At 40.6% G+C, this 21593-nt stretch overlaps 1 protein-coding gene and 1 non-coding gene across 10 annotated transcripts in view; both read left to right on the forward strand.

Moving 5' to 3' along the window:
• The first annotated feature begins 968 nt into the window (after positions 1 to 968).
• LOC132649052 (exocyst complex component 6B-like) overlaps positions 969 to 21593 on the forward strand; it is a 126057-nt gene continuing 105432 nt past the window's right edge. For all 9 annotated transcript variants that reach the window (XR_009587476.1, XM_060371944.1, XM_060371948.1 and 6 more), the window contains exon 1: positions 969 to 1166. Coding sequence is in view for 8 of the 9 variants with exons in the window: in XM_060371944.1 (XP_060227927.1) it covers positions 1054 to 1166 (113 nt within the window). In the remaining variant the exon portion in view is untranslated. The remainder of the gene's footprint in view (positions 1167 to 21593) is intronic.
• LOC132649116 (U6 spliceosomal RNA) lies at positions 8270 to 8376 on the forward strand. The gene has a single exon (XR_009587550.1). It is a non-coding gene; the product is annotated as a U6 spliceosomal RNA (small nuclear RNA).

Consider the following 21593-nt stretch of genomic DNA (forward strand, 5'->3'; position numbering starts at 1 on the left):
TGGAGGAAAATGATATAACTTTAATTTTGTTCATAATGATGCCAAGTGTGGTGGTGGATGCTTAAATCCAGACCTTTAAAGGGCAGAGGCAGGCTGGTTTTGGAGTTCAGGGCCAACCTGATGTACATAGTGAGTTTCAGTTCATCTAGGGCTGCCTAAATGAGACCCTGTCTCAAAAAAGCAAAAATAAAAGCAAACGACAAACAAACAAACAAACAAACAAGAAAACAAAAACTGGTAGGCCTTGCTCATAGGATATGGTTAAGGTGTGGAGGCAAACACATTTAGCCCTGAAAGTCTCCATACAAGGGACATTATACAGATTGAGCATACTTAGGAATGCATGTTTATCCATGTAAGTATAGGCATGCAATAGCAGTGAAAAGAGAGGCCGTGAATTCGAAGGAGAGGGTTACATGGGAGGCTTTGGAGGGAGGAAAGGGAAGGGAGAAATATTGTAATTAATTATATTATAATGTAAAAAAAAAAAAAAAAAAAAGGTGCAGGCAGGACAATCATGAGTTCAAGGCCAGCCGGAGCTTTATATTTAGAGGCCGGAGAGAAGATAAAGCCTGTAAGAGACTATCGAGGTTCAATTTCCTGCACCCACAAGTCGCCCCACAACGTCTGTAACTCCAGTCCCAGGTGATCTGGCCCTCTGTCCTGACTTCCTTGGGCACCACGCACACATGTAGTTTACAGACATAAGTACAATCAAATGACCTATACTCATTTAGAAAAAAATGTGCTGAATTAATGCCACTGCCTGATTTGGTGTCACTGTCTACACGTGCGGTAAAGTGCCGTGGATTTCTACCAAGACACCAGCAATTGGCACAGATTCAAGGCGTGAATGGACAAATATCCTTGCTCAGCTTAATATAGGGAACTACCAATCCCAGCGGGCTGTGCGCGACGCGTGCGGCCGGGTTGACGCTAGGGGGCGTGGCAACCGAGGGCGGGGTCGCGCTGCGGGGTGCTGGCCCGGCGTCCGCAGGCTGGGCTGAGGGTGGAGGGTTTCTGCTTGAGTCGAGGGCCGCGAGACAGCGCCTTATGATGGAGCGGGCGAAGATGGCGGAGGAGAGCCTGGAGACGGCGGCGGAGCATGAGCGGATCCTGAGGGAGATCGAGAGCACAGACACGGCCTGCATCGGGCCCACGCTCAGGTACCGGGGCGGGGCCGGGTTGGCTGGCGCAGGCCGAGGGCAGCGGCTGGCTGTGCGGAGGGCCGCGGGTGTCCGCCTCTTGGGCGAGGCCTCCGCTGTCTCTGGTCGGCAGCTCTTCAGCTGGGAGCGGGCTCCGGCTCTGCCCGCGGTGGAACTGCCCATCACAGCGCTTCCGAGAGTGTCCTGGCTTTCTCGGTCCTGGGGAAGCGTCCTCCCACCTTTCCTCACCTGAGGGCCCAGCTGATGAGGAGGCCCCGGCCCCGGTGTAGCCTGCGGACCTTGCCAGCACCTGGACTTGCTCATTCCCAGAGCTTCCAGCTGCACTGCCCGTGGAGCTGTCAGAAAGTACCCGGCCTTTCTCAGCTCAGTTACATTACACTTGTTGCACAGAGCGCAAGGCATTGTGGGAATTGATGGACACCTACAGCTATGGAAGCCATTGAGCAGTCACACCGCTGGGGTTCAGTTACTGTTCCCCTGTATCAGTGGAGGCACCGGAGGAGGGGATGACTTATGGAAGGTCGCAGAGGAAGGGAAATGGGTTTCTAGCTCCCAGCTCAGGCTCTCTGTACTTGTCTCTTTTTTTGTCATGCTGGGGTTGGAACCCCCTCTTGCAGTGTGCCAGGCAAGACCTCTTCAGTTGAACTGTGCCCAGCCTACTGAATCTTCGCTCCTTCTATTCTGCCTCAGTTGGGGAGTACCATCTGCTGCACTTGCTGTTGAAAGTTACTCACCAAGCCAATTTTGAACTCCTCCCACCCCACCAGTGTCTCGTGTCCTAGAACTAGTTCCCCCTGGTCCTTTCCTGTTCTCCTTTCTGGTCTCCGTGCATTCCACGTGTTGAAAGTCACCTTACCCTCCCTGTACACTATTGGATCAGTGCTCCTTCCTCCAGAACTCATGACCAATCCTTGCTTACATTTTCGTGGGAAGAGTTGTCCCAGTAAAGAGTGATGGAAGGTTGGAGACTTTTACTTTTAGCTTCACTTGCACGGCTTTCTTTCTAGACGCCATTGTTGGTGCCAGACAAGTTTTCTCAGTGTCCTTCCTAGAAAGAACTGTTCTCAGTTTGCCTTTGTCCCTTCCCCTAACTCCTCCTCCTTTTTTTTCTTTTTTTTCCAGTGCTGAGGATTGAACCCAGGGTCTCTGGGTTCAATGCCACACAATGCTTTGTTACTCAGATGAAACCTAGTCCCCATCACTCCCAGGTGATTTTTTAGCACCCTCCGCCCTTTTTGTGTTTCAGTTCTTTCACATAGTTTCCTCCCCTCTTTGTATCATGACCATGACCATGGTCATGCTCCCGCCATTTTTATTTTCTTGTGTTGTGAAAGGCTAGTGATTTTCATTTCATAATCCTGTATAAAAGCCCAGTGTTATTCACTAATATTCTCCTAAATGTGTTTTAGTGGCTATTACTGTTTGGCTTTCAATAACTTTGTTGTTAGAGTGACTGAAAATGTTAAGAAACTTGGCTGGTAGCCTGGCTCAGTGGCTAATCCCAGCACTTGGGGAGGCAGAGGTAGGTGGATCTCTATGAGTTGGAGGCCAGCCTGGTCTACAAAGTGAGTCTAGGACAGCCAGGGCTACACAGAGAAATCCTCTCTCAACAAACTAAAGGGGGGAAGGGGAAGGAACTTGGCTTGCTGGATTGAGGATTTGTGATCAGCAGAGTTAAGAAAGATTCCTTACCATCATGTTGTCTTGAGTTGCTTGTGGTTTTTCAGTTGCTGTTGTTTCATGTAATAAATGACTTTGAGTATCATAATTTTAGATTATTGTGATTTAGTATGTTAATCCTTAGTGAAATATTAGTACATTTTATTTTTATTTTTTGGAGGGGAGACATAGTTTCCTGTATCTCAGGCTCTCCTCATACTTGTTGTCTAGCTGAGAATGTCCTGAACTTCTGGTCTTCATCATACCCACACTTCCTGAGAGCCGGGATTACAGTCTAGCACCACTATGCTTAGTTTATGTCATGCTAGTGATTGAACATTGAACAGGCTTGCTGCTTGGTAGGTGAGCATCTGACTAACTGAGCTATATGTCCAGCACCAGTAGTATGTATTTGTGTAAATTTAATTTTGGTGTTTAATTTTCTTGGCTTTAGTAATGCATTCATTATAATTTAAACACTTTAGCCATTCTCCTCAAATTTTCTCATTTTTCTTCTGGTTCTGTGGGAGTACATGAATTAAGAAGTCTTACTTTATAGTGACATTGTTGACAACAATAAAATAATATCTAGTAGCTAATACAGGACTCTATCAGTTTTAGTTGCTTTTCCTTGCTATATTGTGAGAGGTTTTGGATTAAAAATTTAACATTCATGAATGTATGTGTATATATATACCACACACACACACATATATATGTATGCATATATAAACACACGTTTGTGTACACACACACACACACAAGCTGATGCCATAGCACACTGTGGAGGTCAGAGGACAATTTATAGACAGGTTCTCTTCTTCTGCCATGTGTGTTCAGAGGATTGATATCAGGTTGCTTGGCTTGGCAACAAGTGCCTGTACCTGCTGAACCAGAGACATTCTGTCTCTGGCCCAGAGATTTGGATTATTTGTTTATTTGGGTCTGTGAGATGTATTCTCTCATTATGTGGCTCTGGCTGCTCTAGAACAGGCTGTTCTTGAACTCACAGAGACCTTCCTGCCTTTGCCTCTCTAGCTGGGATTAAAGGTGTTTACCAACCATACTTGGTGGAGAACTTCTTTTTTTAAATTTTTATTTATTAAATACTCTGCCTGTGTGTGTGCCTGCACACCAGAACAGGGCATCAGATCTCATCTCATTATAGATGGTTGTGAGCCAGCATGTAGTTGCTGGGAATTGAACTCAAGACCTTTAGAAGAGCAGACAGTGCTCTTAACCTCTGGGCCATCTCTCCAGCCCAAGAACTTCTTAAGGCTGTCACATAGAGAAACAGCTACACTTAAATCCATGTCTGAAGAGAGTCCGCTGTTCGTGGAGGTCATCTTCTTCAGTACAGCAGTGAACAAGGAAGGGAACACCTGCTTGGCTAGGCATATAAGCCCAGGTCAACCCTGGTGATCAATGGGCTACAGATGTCACAACCAGATTACCCTCATGTCCCAAGTACTAACATTCTGACTCTATACAGTTATGAACAGTAACTCAATGTTTTCAAATCCCATGTCTTTATTTCTACTCTTATTTATCAGATTATTTAACCAATAGTAGTCATTTTCTTATTTTGATGGATGGGTCAGAGCATTTAGCTTTCACTCTAATTGTATTTGAAGTTTTGCTCTCAATTTCTTCTTTCTTTTTTTCTCTCTCTTTCTCTCTCTCTCTCTCTCTCTTTCTTTCTTTCTTTCTCACTTTCTCTCTTTCTATCTCTCTCTCTTTCTTTCTCTCTCTCTCTCTTTCTTTCTTTCTTTCTTTCTTTCTCACTTTCTCTCTTTCTCTCTCTCTCTCTTTCTTTCTTGGTTTTTGGAGACAGGGTCTCTCTGTGTAGCATTGGTTGTCTTGGAACTCACTCTGTAGACCAGGTGTTCCTGGAGCTTTTACGTTTTTCTTTTTTTGTTGTTGTTTTGTTTTGTTTTGATACAGGGTCTCTGTAGTCTCGGCTGTCCTGGCGTTGCCTTGTAGACCATGGTTGGTGCCCTTGAACTCACAGTGATCCGTCTGCCTCTGCCTCCTGAGTGCTGGGGTTTCAGACATGCACCACCACACTGGCGCTTTAACATTTTTAACTTGAATAATGAAATACTTGGCTATTTAACAAGTATCGTGTAGTTGGGTGTGGTGGCTCATGCCTGTATCCTGGCACTTAGATGGTGGAGGCAGGAAGGTAGGGAGCTCAGGCTTACCCTTGGCTGCATAGCCAAGTTCAGGACCATTCTGGAGTGTATGAAACCCTGCCTTAAAACAGTAGCTTCACTGAGATAGAATTCATATCACATTGGATCCACATATTGTTTAAAGTGTGTAACTGAATGACTTGCGGCATATTCATATTTGCAACAGTCCCCATAGTCTAATTTAGAGCTGTTTCCCAAGAAACCAAATATTCTGTAAGAGTCACTTTTCATTTTCTTCCTCTCCTTCATACCATTCTCATTTTCCTTTACTTTTGTTGTTCAAGGCTGTCCTTGAACTTATTATATGTATAGCCTAGGATGACTTTGAATTCCAGATCTTTTTGTCTCCACCTCCTCAATGCTGGGATTACAGGCGTTCCCCACCATACCTAGCTTCCTACTTGCTTTCTTTATGGGTTTGGCTGCTTTAGACATCTGAACATTTAGTGTAAATGGACTATACGAGAAATTTTTTTTGTTGCTCCTATGGTAATGTTTTCAGGGTTCATCCATATGGATGTGTGTTTGTATTTCATTTCTTTATTGCTGAATAATACTCCATTTTATGGGTATATTTGTATCACATTTCATTTGTCCGTTCAGTTGGTGCATGTTTTGATCATTTCCATTTGAATTTGTTAGGAACAGTGTGCTACATCCTGTTTTTTGTATGGACATGTTTTCATTTCTGGGTATCCGCCAAGCAGTTGGAGTCATTGTGTTGCTTCCCCAAGGCAGCTGCAGCGTGTTCCAAATGTCAATGGTGTAAGTGCGGTTTGGCTGTCTGCTTGACTGACAGCTCTTTTGCTGAAGGAACTAGAGCAAGGGAGATTGTAGCAGCTGCCAATTAGGAAGTCAGATTGCCCTATTCTCCAAGATTTTCACTTATACAAAAATAGACATTAGAAGGATGTTTCATTTTTATCTTTGAGACAAGGTCTTTGGTAGCCTAGGCTGGCTTCAAAATTGCCATATAACTGAGGCTACCGTTGAATTGCTATATACTCCTGCCTCTAACTCCCTTGAGTAAGAACCAAAAGAATCTGTCATTAATACCAATAATGATTTTAACAGTTTCATAGTGTTTTACAATTAGAGCAGCTGGCCAGCCAGAGGCATTCCTGTTGTCAATTTTAATAGGAAAGAAGTATATGAAAGCCTTTTAGTAGATTCTGATAAAGTCTATCCTTGGCAGTCATTGAAGGAAAAAAAATCATTCATTAGAAATTCTTTTTGTAATAGTAACTTTTACTAGTAACCTTTTATATTTCAATTATAATGATTGAAATGATGATTATTATTACACATGTATGATACATGTGGGGTGCCTGCATGCCATGGAGCATTTTTGTGTGTGTGATGTGTGTTGGGGTGCATTTGTGCTATGGAGCTTGGTTGGAGGTCAGGGGCAGCTTTGTGGAGTTAGTTCTCCTTCTAATTCCAGACACTGGTCTCGGACCATCAGGCTTCAGCAAGTGCTCTTAATTCCCCCCAAAGCCATCTTGCCCATGTGCTTAAAAATATTTTTAAAATTATGTTTTATCTATTTATTTGTTTGTGTGTTTGTGTGCCACAGTGCATGTAGGTGTATGAAGATCAGAGGATGACTTGAGTTAGTCAATTCTCTCTCTCTGTCAAGTGGGTCCCGAGGATTGAACTCTAGTTATCAGGCTTGGTAGCAAGTGTCTTCAGAACCTATTGAGCCATCTCACTGCCCCTGAGAATTTTATTTTTTATTTTTACTTTTTAATTTTATGTGTATGTCTGTGCTGTATCATGTGTTTGGCCTGTAGAAGTCAGAAGAGTATGTCATCTCCCCTGGAGATGGAGTTACAGTGTGTTGTTAGTGGATGCTTAGAATTGAACCCCATTTCTCTGGAAGAGAAGTCAGTGTTCTTAACGACTAGGCCATCTTTCCAGTTTTTCCCCAATTTTCTACATAGGTCTCATAGTTTCATCTGGCTATGTGAACTCAGTGTGTAACTGAGGATGACCTTGAACTGCTGTTTATATTGTCTTCATCCCAAAAGACTGGAATTAAAAATCATGTTTCACCCACCATGCCTGGGTTATTTTTGGCTCTGAGTTTAAGACCAGAAAAAAATTTTTTTTTCTACAAGTCCCTGACCAAGAAGGCTCTGTATGATGTTACTATATTTCCATAGAGTAGATTGAGCAATATATTCTGAGTAAGTTTTCAGTGGTTGGCTTTGGTGAAAGCATATAGTGTAACTAGTATCTTAGTTACCATTCTGTCGCTTTAAAGAGGCATCATGACCAAGGCAACTTTTATAAAAGAAAACATTTAACTGGGCGCTTGCCTACAGTTTCAGAGGGTTAGTCCATTATCATCATGGCAGGAAGTGTGACAGTTTGTAAGCAGGCATGGTGCTGGAGAAGGAGCTGAGAGCTTTACATCCTGATCTGTAGGCTACAGGCAGAGAGAGCCTTTTAAAATCTCAAAGCCCACCCCAGTGACTCACCTCCTAACAAGGCCACATCTTCTAATCCTTCTAAACAGTTCATCAGTTGGGAACTAGGTATGCAAATATATGAACCTATGGTGGGGGATATTCACGACCAAAATCAGTGTGCAGTTTGTAAAAGCAATAGATCACTTCCTTAGTGTAGCGTGTGTGCAATATCATGGTTTCGAATCTGGATGAATGTATGCACTGTGTGTGTGTGTGTGTGTGAGTATGTATATTGGTTTTGAGTAAGTATATAGCTAAACTTGTTGCTAAGAAGTGAGTATCAATATATTTTTATATAATTATATAATTACATACATGCATTATATAATTATATACAATTATATAATTGTCTGCCCCTTCTTATGGAATGTATCACTTTCATGTTTTCTTGGTTAAGTATAGAGTGATGCATATTTAAAAAGTGAACCAGCTATGAGTGTATTTTGTGAGTTTGAAGAATCTGAATAACCTATTTTATGTCTCTAAAAGAAGTAAACTGAGTGGTGGATCACACTTGTGATCCCAGCATGGAGAATCTTGAGTTCCATAATTGGGCTATAAACTGAATGAATGAGAGATAGTTCCACAGATAGGGCCATGGTTCTTTTCATTTGGGTATGCTCTAGAGTGGAAATAAATGCCACCAGTGCCATAATAATTTTGTTTAAAATAATTCATAATTTGAGGTTGAAAGAAGCTAATCCACTTTTACCATTTGAAACTTTGCCAATCAAAAGAGTAATCATAGACATTATATGTTAAGATATGTAAATCAGTGCTTGTTTCGGCAGCACATATACTAAAATTGGAGAAATGTGGAGAAGATTAGCATGGTCCCTGCTCAAGTATGGTACACAGATTGGTGAAGCATTCTGTATTTTTTTTTTTTTTGAGATGTAAGTGAATAACTAAGTAAATTAAAAAATATGGAAAAAAAGATGTAGTTTAGAAAATCTGCTGCTGGACTTTTTTTTTTAACTTAAGGAAGTTTTTAAACTTGGGCTATCTGGAACTTACCATGTTTTAGAGAGAAGATTTTAAAACTTCAGATGTTCATTTCCAGTGAGTGAGTGCTAAGTTTAAGCATGTAATATACACTTGCACAACTAATTCAGAGCTTTAAAATGCATGCTACCCGCTGAGACGTCCAAGTGCCCTGGAGCCCAATGTTTGCCTCAGTGCTATTTGTTTTGTTTTTTGAGAAAGGCTTTCACTATATAGTCCTGGCTATCTAGGAACTCACTGTGTAGACCAAGGTGGCCTTGAACTCACAGATCTGCCTCCTGAGTCCTGGTATTAAAGGCATGGGATCAAACACCCGGCTTCATTTTTTTTTTTTTTTAATGATACATATGGAGTTAGGACTCTGTTAAAGTGCTACTGTGGTTTGAAAACAGATTGATTATGCAAAAGCAAAACCATTATTAATAGCCACAAACAGTTCTAACTAAGCATTTGAGTATTTATGTATTTAGCCCTTGCTGCCAGGGCCAGTTCCACTAGCTGTCCAGGCAAGGTGTGGGACCACTCTCCCCAGTGCTATAGCCATTGAGGGTCAGGACCAGCTCTCCTGCTCTTGGGGCCAGCTCTCTGTCACTGTACAGGTAAGGGGTGGAGCCAGTTCTGCTTAGTCCTTGAGCATCAACTTGCCCCCAGGCAGCAGTCCATACCAGGGATGTCCACATGTCCTTTGGTGGTAACATGGCCCACTGACTTTGCCATGGCCCCTGCTGCTGCAGGGCCACAGACCCAGGCATGGCCCTTGGTGTCATCCATCACCATTGCCTTAGGTGGTAGTGAAGGCTGCTCATATCAGGCTGTTCTGTATCACTCTCTTGTCTCCAGTTCTGCCTCTCTTTACAGTGCACCAACCATTCTGCTTCTCTTTCCCATTTCTCCATCACATACTAACTAGCTCATGATAGTGTTACCTGTGCCACATCAGCTATGACATCTATTTTTGAAAGGTAGTATAAATTAACTGTTTGTTCAACCCAAAGATTTCAAAGCAAATATATCCCTGGCTAAAGTTAAACACAGCACAGAAAAACTGTAATTCAACCCAGAGTTGTCCAGTCTCATGGTTTAATCACCACTACAAACAACCAGAGAGATTAGCCAGTGATGAGAAATATGAGAAATAAACCCAGAAATAAACCCAGGACATGTCAAGTCAATTGTGGGTCATCATTTTGCAGGTACTGCTCTTCCTGGGCTAGGATGCAGTTCTGGGAGTCACAGTAACTTACAAAGTGGTTGCCTTTCTCAAAGGAAGAAGGCGTAGATCCACTGGCATTTCTGTTTGTTTCTGGCTTTGTTGGTGGACAGTGTAATTCACCAGTTTTCAAGAAGCAAGAACAGCAATGCCTTCAGGTCTACAGTTCTGCCTCTCTTCAGAGCACACAAACCACTTGACTTCTTTACCTCTCTTCCATCTCTTCACCACCAGTTTGCTTCTTTCTCTTTTGTCACTCTACCACCTACTTGTTTGCTTCCATTGTTACTGGCCCAGCAAAGGCTGGGTTACTCTTTTGTTTTATATATAGATCAAGATTTCTTTCATTCAGATGCTCTACCACTAACCTGTCTACTACGTGTTTTATTGAAGATGAGCAGAATTGTTTTTTCCTGAAAGATGGAGTTTTCAAGTATAAGTGCCTATATAGATGTTTGACTAGTGCTGAATCAGAAAGTGGGTTCTTTTCAGTAGTTAAATGAAAAAAAAAATGCATTATCACTAATCATCAGAGAGAAGAAATCAAAACTGCAATGAGATATATTTTTACCTCATACCTGTTCAGATGGTCATGAAAAAGAGGTGGGAGGTGGAGGCAGAGGCAGGAGAACCAGGAGTTCAAGGGCAGCCTTGGCTACTTAGTGAGCTCAAGATCAGCCTGTACTATACAAGTCCATGTCTTAAAACAAAACAAAACAAAACAAAACAAAACAAAACAGAACAGAACAGAACAAAACAAAACAATAAGATAAGATAATGACAATCTCTACAGACTGCTGGTGGAATTGTGCCTTGGTACAGCCATTATGGAAAACAGTATGGAGATTTTTCAAAAAAGTAAAAGTAGAACCAACAGGATTCAGCAATAGGTGAAGATAACGGGGTGTTTACAAGCATGCATGTGTATGTTCAGTGGAAGACCACTCATACTTATTGAAGGGAACCCTGTCATTCTGACAACATGACCTAATCTGGAAGACTTACTAAATGAAACAAACCTAGAACAGAAAGACAAATACTGCATGTTCTAACTCATACATACAGTCTCAAAAAGTTGAACACAGAGACAGAGGCTAGAATGGTGGTTGTCAGAGGCTGCCTGGGGAGGGGATAAGGAGATTTTGGTTACAGGGTACAAAGTTTCAGTTAGTCTGAGTCTGTTCTAGAGGTCTATTATGCAACATGACTACTATAAAAGATAATGCAGCTCTTCAGAATGGTCCAGTGATTGATGTACCATCACAGGCTTTTCTACAAACACCCCCTAACAAAGTTAGTTGGTAATAGAATTGAATAGAATACCCTTTGTAATGGAATTGTTTACTCTCATACCAAAAAGGTTGAGAAAACACCAGAATCCACATGTGCTTTGAGGGGTTTGTGCTGTGAGACCCCAGTCTTCATGAGAACATCTAAAACAGAAGAACAGTTCAGTAGGGCCTGTGGTGAATCTATGTATGCTACATGCATTCATGACAGGATTCAGCATGCTTTCCCTATTGAAGATCAGAAATCACTGTGAAAGTATTGTAGCCCAGAATTAGAAAGCTAAATAACTATAAAGCCTTTTTAAGGAATAAGGAAAATCTATACTTGAAACTTATAATAAAAAGTGTTAAGTATGTGAGTGATGGCTGTTTACCTTGACTTAGTCATTTTATAATGTTTAGCTACATCAAGACACTTTCACTGTAAATTTATCTGTCAGTTATACTTTAATAAAGCCAAGGAAATTGAAAAAATTAAAAGCCTGTATTATCATCATTAGAAAAAAGGAGACAGTGGCTTCAAATTCTGGCAGATTACCAGGGTGGGAAAATTAAGCCGTTAGTGTTTTACTGTATATCAGCTGTCATCACTTTCATTATCAAAGTCATGTTTTGGACATCATGTCCTAGAATCTGCCCTTGTTATAGGGTTATTAAAGCAAGCCAGGGCTTTATTATTAAAGTTAATTTTGAAAAAATATCTCATGGGTTACCTTTGCATTTTTTTAAAAACTATATTCTACCCTTACTATATAAGCTTGGTAAGGAATTTTATTTTTGCCACCTCCTAGTAAACCGAGTCCTAGAATCTCAGTTTTCCTGCTGTTCAAATTAGTTTTAAGTTATAAGTGTTTATTGATAGGAGAGAAATTTGTCAGGATATTTGAGGCAGGGTCCTAGAAGGTTTTCCCTTATTTGTGACAGGCTGCTGGGAAGATTTGGGGATTTTCTTAATTGTCTAAGAACAACCATGCAAGGAAGTGGTGTCTGGCCTGGCTCTTCAGTGTCAGTTAAGAGCTGGCTGAGGATATAGCTCACTTGATTAGAGTATTTGCCTAACATGCACAGTGCTCTGGGTTCAGTTTCCAGCATCACATTTAAAATCACACGAGGCGATATGTTCTTGTGATTCCAGCACCCTGGTGGGGGAGGCAGGAGAAATTTAAGCTTATCCTTGGCTACTTTAGACACAGCCTCAAAGGAAACAAACAAATAAAAAGTATCAAGGGGGATTTGCAGAATCCCTGTTGTTGGATCCTTGAGTAGATTAGGTTCTGTGCCTCAAAGAGGCAGGATACTTACTTCCTTGTGGCTCTGGGAAGAATTGTATTAGACTTTGTCTATAGCAGTGAGCAACATAATGTAAACATAGTCATACCTATTAAATGAAAAATTGAAAAGTCCCTCAGAAACACTGAAGATAATCTGTAGGAAATTCTCATGCTATTTTGATTTTCTTATTAACTAAAACCAGTCATTAAAACAATAGCATTTCTTTGATGTATAGCCAGAGGGACTTAGCCCAGAGCCTCTAGAATCTGAGACAAGTGCTCTATTGCTGAGCTCCAGCCCCAGGTTTAAGTATGGTGGCTTTGAATAGCTGTGCAGATTGTACAGTGCACAGGTCACCTTTCTAGGGTCATGCTATTTCTAGTTTATGTAATGTAGATTTTTATACTCACTAAAACAGTTCTACAATAAGCACAGTCAAGGATCTTAAAGATGATTAAGGGCAAGTATAGACCCTGTTTTAAAATTTAAGTATTTAAACATGTTATAAGCCAAGCATGACTGCACACAGGAGGTAGAACACCCATTCTGGGCTACAGAGATCCTGTTCAAAAAGGAAAGAAAAATAAACAAATGCCACAAATAAATAAAACAACCAAAACAACCACCAAATTTGTTAGACTGTAAAGGAGAGCTGAGGAAATAAGTCAGTGATAGATCACTTGCTGGGACAGAAGGCCACACTAAAGTGCATGTTCACAGACTGGACATTTTTCTTCAGTTTCGGGGTAGAGCCTCGACTGTACACATATTAGCTAAGAACTTAGCTTCATCCCCAGACCAGAGAACTGTATTTTATAGATTTGTTTATTTTTATTGTATGTGTATGAGTGTTTTACCTTCATATATGTTCTGGGTGCAGTGTCCAAAGGCCAGAAGAGGTCATTGGAGCCACTGGAAGTGGAGCGATGGTTGTTAGCACCCAAGCCCTGGAAAAGCACTATGTGCTCTTAACCCCTGAGTCATCTCCCCAGCCTCTAAGAAAAGATGTTTTAATTGAATTTTCTGTGTTTAGTGTGTTTAGCTTGTTCACAGGTTAGCAACTCCAAAGCTTTGGGAATGATACACTTGCTATCTTGACGTGACAATGCTTGGATCCAGTTAACAGTTCCATTGTGCGTTGAATAATCCCCCCCCCCTTTGTCAGAGATTTGGGTATTGCTCACTGATTCTATCATTGTACGGTCAGCTGGGTTTTTAAGTTTGTTAGTGTTCAGAGTTTTCTGCAGGTTGCCTTGAGTAGCACCAGGTTTTGATAACTTGTACCATTTGGAGATGTTTCTATAATTAGGTTGAGAATTTTATTTGTTCTTTTTGATTCGTATAAGGTGAGGCTGCTATTTTATTTATGATATTTTAAATATTTATCTCTTTGTTTTGTTTTGTTTTGGTTTTAGAGTCAGGGTTTCTCAGTGTAGCCTTGGCTGTCCTGGAACTTTGTAGACCAGGCTGGCCTCAAACTCACAGAAATCTGCCTACCTCAAGAGCTGGGACTAAAGGTTTTTGCCACCGCTGGTTGGCTTCAGTATTTATCTCTTAGCTGTTACCAGCAAACAGGACATTATCTAAACTTGGCTTTCATTTATGTTCCACTACCAATACCAAGAGGAGTTTAATGTGCCCTTTCTCTTCCATGATGCAGTGCATCCACCTGTTGTGCTGATCTAGGCTTTTTGTGTGCCACTAGCCACTTTGCTGGGGAACTCACTCTCTCTCTCATCTGTCTGTCTATCTATCTATCTATCTATCTATCTATCTATCTATCATCTATCTATCATCTATCTAATCTATGTGTTTGGTGTTCACAGAAGCCAGTAGAGGGATCAGCTCCTTTGGACCTGGAGTTATAGACAGTTGTGAGTTTCTCTGGGTTCTGGGAATCAAACATGGTTCTTCTGTAAGAGCAGCAAGAGCTCTTAACTGCTGAGACATCTGTTCAGTGCTCTGTATTCACTTTTAATAATCTCTTTTCTCTCTTCAGTATTCATTTACTTTAAAACTGAATAGTTATTTTACACAGTATGAACTGGATCAAATGTTAAATCACAGAGGATAGGCTTACCACAACAGAACCTATATGTTTTTTAAAAAAAACAAACTATTTACAAAAGCATTATTTTGGTTAATACTTGTCTACATAAACTGAATATCCCATCTCCAGTGTTAATTTTTTTAATCCTATGTCCACTCCCAGTAGGAACAAACTTGACCACAGAAATAATTATACAACTAATTTTGTTTCCTATATTTCTTGTGTTTTATGAATAGTTTTGTTCCTTTAAATTAGAACATCTGACATTAGGGAAAATTATATGCACATCACTTTTCATAGACTGTGCTTGTACTGCCAAGGATGTTTCTAATAAACTATGCTTTCCTAATTCTGTCTTTATATTCTTTGAGACTGACATTAATTGACACACTAGATATTTCAGAAATGTCGTGAGCCAAAAATGTGAATGGAAAAAACACTGTTAAGCAGAGTAAAAGTAAATATAACCATTTTATAACCTTCAAATTTAATCATCTAGATAACTGCAAGCCTGAAAGATGAGAATTAATTTTATGTAACTTCACAGCAAATAAAAATTATACCCAGGTTTTACAATTCTTTTTGTTTATTTGTTTGAGACAGGATTTCTTTCTGTAGCCTTGGTTGTCATGGAACTTACTCTGTACCTCAGACTGTCCTTGAACTTACAGAGATCCACCTGCCTCTGCCTTCCACATTCTGGGATCAAAGTCATGTTTCACTACCACCTGGTCAGTTTTACAGTTCTTAAGCTTTATCATAAACTCATGTTCACTTTGCCCAAAGTAAGATTGAAATAAGCATAGTATAAACTGGAGTGCTTTTTTATATTAAAAAAAGGTTTATTTATTTTATTTGTATGTGCATATGTTTGAGTATGTATATCAAGTACGTGCTGGTGCCTTTTTTGGGGTGAGAAGAGGTCAGATACTCTGGAGTTAGAATTGCAGGTAGTTGTGAGCTTCAGGATGGGGCTACAGGGAACTGAACCCAGGTCCTCTAATGTAGTATTCAATGCCAAGCTATCTTTTCAGCCCCTTGAGTCATTAAAACAAAACAAAACAAAACAAAACAAAACAAAACAAAACAAAACAAAGCAAAAGAAATCAAAAAGGCTACCCTCTGATTTTTAGTATGTTGGCAATAACCTAAGACTAGACTTTTAGATTTTACATTTATTTATTTGTGTGTGGTGTGTGTTTGTATGTCAGTGGCATATATGTATAGGTTAGAGGACAGTTTGTGGGAGCCAGTTCTCTCCTATCATTTGAGCTATAGGGATCAAGTCTAGGTTATCGGGTGACAAGTGTTTTTACTTGCTGAGCATTTTACTGGCCTAGGACTTGAGCATTTTAATCACTAGTTGTTTTAGTTACTTTTCTATTGCTTTGAAGAGACACCATGACCAAGGTAACTTAAAATGTAAGCATTTAATTGGAGGCTTGCTTACAGTTTCACGGGGTTAGTCCATGACAGTGACTATGGCATCTCCAACATCTTCATGGGTCTTCATGGCAATCCAGGCTTCATGTTCTCAGCCTGCATGCAGGGACTCCCTTGCCATCTGGGCTTTATTTATTTATTTATTTATTTAACTAAAGAGGAAGATTCCACAACCCCCTTTCCTGTATTCTTCTGAACTCTAAAGGCAGAAACACTGGCTAAGTGTTCTGCCAAGTACTGGTATATATTTGGGATGGAATATGGCCCTCTTCTTGAATTACACTTGCATAACCTTTGATCGCTTGTTGCTTTTCTTTCTTGAACAAGCTTAACTTTATTTTTTTGTAATGGATTCCCTAGGGATTTTCTTTTTACGAATTGAAAGGTTAGCTAGGTGAGGTCTTGCCCTTGTTCTTCATTCCGTTTTTCTTCATACATTCCCTGCTGTTCTTTTTCTTTTGAAATAGTACATTTTGTGTTTCTTTTTGCCTGGCTTGCACTTTTTCATTGTAGATCTGCATTAAGAGTGATCACTAATAATCACAGGACACAGTTACTACTAGGCTATCTTAAAATCTCTGCCAATGATATTGGTTCAGAATTCCACAGTTTAGCCTCAGGCAGATTCTTAGGACACATTCTTTGCCAAAGCATCACAAGAATTGTCTCTATCCCAGTTGCTAATATTGTTTCCCTCTTAACCCTGTTGGGCCAGACCTCCATAGTCTACATTGTTCTCAGCACTCCTGTCTTCCAAGCTCGGACGGTGTTCTTACAGCTTTAAAGCATTCAGCCACTTCCCTAATGCAGAGTTCCCAAGTCAGCATCACTCCAAAAGCAGCATGGCCAAGACTGTTACAGCAATACCCCATTCCTAGTACAAATTTCTATTTTAGTTACTTTTATGTTGTAAAGAGATACCATGATGAAGGCAACTTTAAAGGAAAACATCGAATTGGAGGCTTGCTTTAAGTACATGACCATTATGGTAGGGGTCATGGCATCAGACAGGACTGGGTTTCTGAGACCTCAAGTCTGCTTCCAGTGACACACCTTATTAATCCCACTGGTTGAGAATCAGATTATTACTACAATTTAAAGCCAAATATGAAGCAAGCTCTAATTAAATACTGGCCAGGTTGATGAAATTTCTGGTCAGGTCCATCTCTGAGTTTCCAGAAAATGGCCTCGAGTCATATTTTGCAGGGGCTTAAAAAGGCAAAACCCATAATTTACCGAATTTCAGTGGACAATCAGGGGCAAGCATACATCCTCATGTATTTCCTGCCTGAGTACCTCCAGTCAGTAGTAAGCATACATCCTGACATATTTTCTGTCCATGTACCACCTGCTCACATGTGATCAAGCACATGCAGTGTAGTTGGGTCAAACAAACTTGTTTAGGGGAGTGAAAGCTTGTGGCTTGTTGTCTCCTGTAAACAATAGCATTTGAGGAAGCCTCTGTGCTCCGGCAAGGTGCTTATGTGGAACAGGCATTTCTGTTTCCTGGCTCTTAGTCCCAGTGATCAAAACCTAAAACGTCACTTTGGCTCTCACAGCCTCCTCCAACAAAGCTACATCTCCTAATCCTTCCCAAATAATTCCACCAACTAGGGACCAAGCATTCAAATATGGCGGCCCATTCTCTTTTAAACCACCACATTAATCAAAATACAATTTTGTGACCTAAATTGTTCAGTGTCATATAATTAAGAAACAACAAGTCAGGTTCAGAGACTTGGAGAAAAAATGATCACATAGCTTACTTTTTCTCATTGCCTTGGGTTTCTACAAATCATAGTGCATTTCATTATTTCAGCAAGTAAAAAGTAAAAAAAAAATATTATCACGTACATTTTTGTTGTTGTTGTTTTGATTTGACTTAGGTCTTTGTGTTTGTTTGAGGCAGACTGGCCTTGAATTCCATATGTATATGAGGATGACTGAACTTTTGATATTCCTATTTTCTACCTCCAGAGTGCTGGGATTACATGATCTGACACTGCTGATTTATTTGGGAATCAAACTCAGGGCTTCATGTATGCTAGGTGTAGCTCTATGCTAACTAAACTACATTCCAGCTTCTGTTTTGGTTTGTTTAAAGATAGGGTCTCACTGTAGTCCATAAAGGATTAGAATTCACTGTGGAGCCCAAATTGTTCTCAAAGTCAAAGCAATACTCCTGGCCAGCCTCCTGAGTGCTGAGATTACAGGTTTGAGTCACCACACCCAGATCTAGTTTCAGTTTTAAAGACTGGGCCACAAATAGAGAACACAGGTAAGGTTGCATGTGTTTATTTATGAAAACATGAGGTTTGTTTTGTTTTGTTTTTCTTTGGTGGCATGTATCTTAGTAGAGCTGGGTGTGGCTTGTAATCCCAGCACTTGAGAAGTTTAGTCTGGAGAATCAGAAATTCAAGGCCATCCTTGACTACACAGTAAGCATGAACACCTATCATTGTGTGCTTTGGGAAGACTGATGGTATTTGTTTTCTCCTTCCATCTTTATGTCAGTTACAAAGATCAAACTCAGTTAGTTGTCAGGCTGTTGTGGCAAATATCTTTACCTGTTGAGCCCTCTTGTTAGCCATCTCTTATATTTTCATTATTATTATTATTTTTCCTCACACTGGACTAAGAAATAGAGTTCATCCCCTTTTCTGAAGAAACAGAGCCTTGTTTTTAGGGGCAGGGCCTGGGGATGTTTGCAGGTGGAGTATGGAGGGATGTTTTACACACACACACACACACACACACACTTCTTCTTCTCTGTCTTCTCTTCAGAAAATTGTCCTTGCTGAGGAAACTGTATGCCAATGCTGCCTTGTTAATATTTGCGAGGATAGGCCGAGAAAATGGTGGCGATGTCAGAGTTGCCCACTGGTCCCAGGCTTGGGATCCAGTATGGTGTTTTCCAGAAGTTCTTTTTACACTTCTGCTTCGTTTTTAGAGTGCCCTTCGGGGAGGGGTTCCCTCAGGAACGTAATGCTCTCTGGACTTCTCCTCCTGAGGAGGATTCATATGTTTATTGTTTACCTGTTTGTTTTTCAGTTTTCCTGAGGTCTGTATTTGAACTTGATAGTCCCGGCTGGCCTGGGAGTCAGGATCCTTTTCCCTCGGCCTTTCAAGTGCTGGGACTGTAAGCATGTGCCATTATTGTCTAGCTCTGAGAAGCGCTCTAGCTTGAGATGCGTTTGTACAGCATTGACTTTGGCCCGTGGGAAGTGCGCTTTAGTGCACCTTTTACCCTCTTGGTACATTGTCTCCTTACTCATGGGGGATCCCCTGAGGGTGAGTGAAATTGGTGAGGCTGAAGACTGAGTCAGTGGAGCCGAGAGGGGATGCCGGGAGAGCTCTTCCTCCAAACTGTGCCTGCCTATTGATGCAGAGTGCCAGGGAGAGGGCATGTGTGCCAGCAGTATACTGAGACATGGTGGGTAGGAATGTGGTGTTTTTCCTTTCACATTCAAGACTGCTGGTGAAACAGAAGCCTAGCAGTCCCCTAACCTTTGAGTTCTCTTCCAAAGAGAAGAGATTTTAGAGATTAAAATCCATCTCTAAACGCAGTATTGTGTGCAATTCTTATTTTAGTGTTTCTCCATTGTGTCAGAATCATCCTCAATGATATAAAATTTTGTGCCTTAGACCTTTGCCTTTTTGCTAGAGTTGAGAAGCGCTGATGTTGCCCTACGGGGCTAATAGGTTTTTAGAAAGTACATGGATTTTATACTCAATGTTGTTGTGTTTGCTGGCCCCTGCTCTAGCTTCAAGTTTCATCTTCTTTTTTCCTTTCACCTTTATGGAATAATCCTGGCATTTCAAGTTCTTTAGGAGATGGCAGCTCTTCTTAATGTTTTACTAGTTTATTTCTCATCACAAGTTCTGTTAGTCAGGTTTGGTGGTGCAGGCCTATGATCCTAACACTCCATGCTGGTTATATTTCTGTTATTGCAATTTGTTCATCTGTGTATGCCTTCATGTTTCTCTGCCTGGGCTGTGAATTCCTTGTTTCTAACATCTACTACATACAGTGAGTGAGTCATAGTAGCCACCCAGTGTCTGTCTGCTCCCTGATCAGGTAAGCCCTTTATGTTTACTGCTTTCGGTTAAGCAAGGCCAAGAGCTGAGGTGGTGACTGGGAGAGGTGCTTGGCAGGGCAAAATTAATGCTGATTCTGATAACCAAGTGACTTTGGACAAATTATTTAATCCTATGACATCAATTTCTTTGGTTGTAGGTTAGAATAATAAAACCATTTTATGAGTGTAGCATGTAGCACATGAGTATGTTTTATATGACTTATTTTTCATATTTTGTTGTGGCTCACCAGGACTTAGGGTATATACCACAGATGTTTGATAGAGAGGGTAAAGTTCAGCAGAAGTGGATAAAAGTGAAACGAGTCAAAACTGGAGAATGAGAGTGACAAGCAAACTACTTAAAGTGCTGCCTTACGCCATGTCATTTGTGATGCCGTAATAACTGGTGTATAATTTAATCTTAAGAATAAATCTGAAGTGAGATTTAGTTTTGACAACCGGAGTCAATCCATGTCTCTTGGCTTTGGTGTTGGTTAGGTCACTTGACCATGGTTCTTCAGCTAAGACATTGTAGAACTTGGATTTGGATTAAGATTTTGCTCTCTGCTGTTATTAAGTGATGAAATTTGACTTGTAATTTACCACAAGAGAACTGCTAGGTTATACTGACTAAGAATGTTCAAGTGCTGACAGATACATACAGTGAGAAGGTTCTCTTGAAGAACACTGGATTATGTCTTTTTCCAGAGAAAGACTGCAATCTTCATGGCCATGCAGAATCTGGTTACAAGCACTTACTCTGTGCAGGGCCTTTGGCATTAACTCTAATGATGCAGTTTGGACTGAAATGCTCAGGCATGCATTTTGGGAAATCATTTGGAATCTAAATTTCAGTGAAGTCAAGATTATAGGACAAAAAACTCAAGGTTGGTTGCTGGGTAATACCTCATGTTAGTTTTTTTTTTCTGTATTCACTATCTTTGACGTTTACTGTGGTGAAACTGGATTTGATGGGTTTGATTAAAACAATGACTTCATCAGAGATTGCGTATCCACTATTTTAAAGAGAGGGATCCTTTGGGCACTGGCTCCTTCCCATTTGTGTTTGTTCTCATTGGCATTATTATGCAGATTGGCAACTATGTAGCTCTTGATTGTAAATTTCTTTTTAATAGCCTTACTTGCAGTTGAGAACACTTGGCTCACATTGTTTTCACTTTTAGCATATACATATGATTAGTTGTGAACCTGGTGTGGTGGCACATGCCTGTAATCCCAGCATTTGGAAGCTGAGAAACGAAAGTTTAAATCCAGCCTGGGCTATGTTGAAAGTTTCAGGTCAATCTGTTTTACATGTGGTGAGAATGTTCCTCACAAAGCAACCACTTGACTGAACAAACAAAAACTGCCTAGAGAGACTGTACTGATATCACAGTTTATAGTTTTAGTCATTTGATCCTGAATGGTAATGTCATAGTTTTAATTTCTATGCTCTTGTTTTCTATGAGCAGTTTTGTTTATTATTAATTTTTAATTTTTATTGATTCTTTGTGAGTTTCATTTCACATCATTCATCTTCATCTCATTCTTCTCCCCATTCTTTCCTATCTACTCTCTTTCCCTGCAACCAACCCCCAAAAGAAAATAAAAAAAAAACAAAGATAAAAGAAATAAAAAAGAAGCAAATCATAGAAAGCCTCTTGCTGTGGAAGCGTGGTTTGTCACGGTGTGGCCTACGGTATATTCCTTTGTCTGCAAATGTTCATTGCACTGACTGGAGGCCCCTCGCC

This window comes from Meriones unguiculatus, chromosome 18 (genome assembly GCF_030254825.1).
Source record: "Meriones unguiculatus strain TT.TT164.6M chromosome 18, Bangor_MerUng_6.1, whole genome shotgun sequence".
NCBI lineage: Eukaryota > Metazoa > Chordata > Mammalia > Rodentia > Muridae > Meriones > Meriones unguiculatus.